Consider the following 2295-nt stretch of genomic DNA (forward strand, 5'->3'; position numbering starts at 1 on the left):
GCGGCGGGGACGGGGCTCCGTGCGGCACTGGGTGCCCAATTGCTGGGTGCCCTCATGGCTGGTGGGGGGGAACACCCATGCCAGGACCCCCGTGAGGATCTGGGCTCCTTGGGTTGCCTCCAGCCCCCCAAGATGAGGTGGCCATGCTCTTGGGGAAGTGCATCCCCAGCCAGATGTCCTCCAAAACCCTTTTGGGGTGGAACTGGGTTCCTGCCATCCGTAGGTAGGCAGGTGGCAAGTGGCTCCCCACCCCCCCAGGGGATTTTCTGCCCGTGGCCGGACGCTGCCCTGCTTGCAGCCACGGCCATGGCTTCCCTCCTGGCAGGTTGGTGGTGGCGGTGGAAGAAGCCTTCACCCACATCAAGCGGCTGCAGGAGGAGGACCAGAAGAACCCACGGGAGATCATGGACCCGCGGGAGGCGGCTCAGGCCATCTTCGCCTCCATGGCCCGGGCCATGCAGAAGTACCTGCGCACCACCAAGCAGCAGCCCTACCACACCATGGAGAGCATCCTGCAGCACCTTGAGTTCTGCATCACCCACGACATGACACCCAAGGTGCGCGGGGGGCACGGCGTGGTGGGACGGGTCTCCAGCTTGGCCCAAGGGCTTGGTCCAGAGTGTGAGGGCTTGGGCAGGTTTTGGTCTTTTTTTTCCCCACCACGTGAGAGGGGTCCCCCACCCAGGAGGACGAGGGGTTGGGGGATGGAGCCAGAAAAGGGGGTGTAACCCCAAGGGAGCAAGGCGCAGTGATGGGAACCAGCCGCGCGGGGACGTTTTTCCTGCAGGACCTGCCGAGCAGCTTGAGGCTGCAAAAATAAAAATAGGCTGAGCCATGGGAAGGCGACGTTCACGTGTCCTTTCCCTCCTTCAAGGCGTTCCTTGAGCGGTACCTGACGGCCGGGCCCACCATCCAGTACCACAAGGACCGCTGGCTGGCCAAGCAGTGGACGCTGGTCAGCGAGGAGCCGGTGACGAACGGCTTGAAAGATGGGGTGGTCTTCGTGCTGAAGCGCCAGGATTTCAGCCTCGTGGTGAGCACCAAGAAGATCCCTTTCTTCAAGCTCTCGGAGGAGTTTGTGGACCCCAAGTCGCACAAGTTCGTCATGAGGCTGCAATCGGAGACCTCCGTGTGAGCTGAAGAGGGATGGAGAAGGGTTGGGGGGGGGAGACCCTCTCCGGACCCCTCTGTCTCGTCCCCCCCGTCTCCACCGGAGCTCAGGGAGGCCACGGCTTGAGGGCAGAACTGCGGTGGGCGCCGGGAAGCAGCACCCATGCCCAGCTCCATCACCTACCTGTGACCACTCGCCTTCTGCCTTGGCTTGGCCCCCGTTGGGGTGGGCTGAGCCCCTTCCTCCTCCTCCTCCTGCTCCTCCTCCTCCTCCTCCTTCTCCCCGAAACCCAGGTCCGTGTAGCATCCCCCCAGAAGGCGCAGCCGGCGGCGGAGAGCGGCGCGGCCAGGAAGGAGACGGCGTTTCGGTGCCATAACTCAAGGGCTAACTCTACGTGTTCTTCACCAGCGTCTTCAAGCACCATCAGGTCCCAGGGACCTCCTGCGCTTGCTACCTGGCAGCCGTCCTGGCTCTGACCTTAAACCACCGCCCGCCGTCTGGGGCTGGTTTTTAATCTTAACAGTTCTTTTTTTGAGGGGGGGAAGTATTTTGCAAACACCTCCGTGATCCGTGGCTGCTATGAAAACCTCCCCCGGCATCCGAGACACCAGAGCGGCGATGCTCCTGGATGTAGGAACGTCCTCGCCTCTCTGCTGATGGTTTCCGTGCTCGGCTTTTAGCAAAAGCGAGTGAAAAGCTGGTTTTTAAGAGAAGCAGAAGGGGTTTTTTGAAGTGGTTTCCCTGCTCCCGAGGTGACCCATGTCCCTGGTCCCAGCAGCTTCCCTGCGGGGCTTCCCCACGGGTTGGAGCTGCAGCCGTGGGTTGCAGGCAGAGCAGCTTGAAGTGGCTCTTGGGGTGCAAGCCCGAACCCGGAGCCAGTGGGGTGAATGAAACGAGGGGTTCCTGGCGAGGGTGATGAGGGTGATGAGGGCTGGTGGCTCAGTGAGATCCTTAATTAATGTCCCATGGTGGCAGGTGGCCTGCGGTGGGTCCCCCCCTTGCCGTCAGGGACGCAGAAGCTTTTGGCCTTCCCTTGGTTTTGTTAAGGTCTCAAATACCTCATGGATTTATTTTAAATTTAGGGTTTCCCCCCCCTCCCCCAGCTCTGGATCCCCTTATCCAGCCACGCTGTGCCAAGTCAGGGGTTTTGTGGGGTTCCGGGGCGGGGGGGGGGGGGTCGTGGC

At 61.8% G+C, this 2295-nt stretch overlaps 1 protein-coding gene and 1 long non-coding RNA gene across 3 annotated transcripts in view; one reads left to right on the forward strand and one right to left on the reverse strand.

Moving 5' to 3' along the window:
• The window catches only part of VANGL2 (VANGL planar cell polarity protein 2), a 4979-nt gene extending 3844 nt beyond the window's left edge, over positions 1-1135 (forward strand). The window contains exons 5-6 of one of the 2 annotated variants that reach the window (XM_009637150.2): positions 232-557; positions 875-1135. In XM_009637150.2, coding sequence (XP_009635445.1) covers positions 232-557; positions 875-1135 — 587 coding nt within the window. The remainder of the gene's footprint in view (positions 1-231; positions 558-874) is intronic. The other variant, XM_009637149.2, reaches the window with a different exon arrangement.
• Positions 1136-1344: 209 nt separating this feature from the next.
• Positions 1345-2295, reverse strand: part of LOC118452115 — a 5128-nt gene continuing 4177 nt past the window's right edge. The window contains exon 3 of the long non-coding RNA XR_004841779.1: positions 1345-1362. This is a non-coding gene — a long non-coding RNA (uncharacterized LOC118452115). The remainder of the gene's footprint in view (positions 1363-2295) is intronic.

Source organism: Egretta garzetta, unplaced genomic scaffold, assembly GCF_000687185.1.
Source record: "Egretta garzetta isolate BGI_Z169 unplaced genomic scaffold, ASM68718v1 scaffold834, whole genome shotgun sequence".
In the NCBI taxonomy this organism is placed as follows: Eukaryota; Metazoa; Chordata; class Aves; order Pelecaniformes; family Ardeidae; genus Egretta; species Egretta garzetta.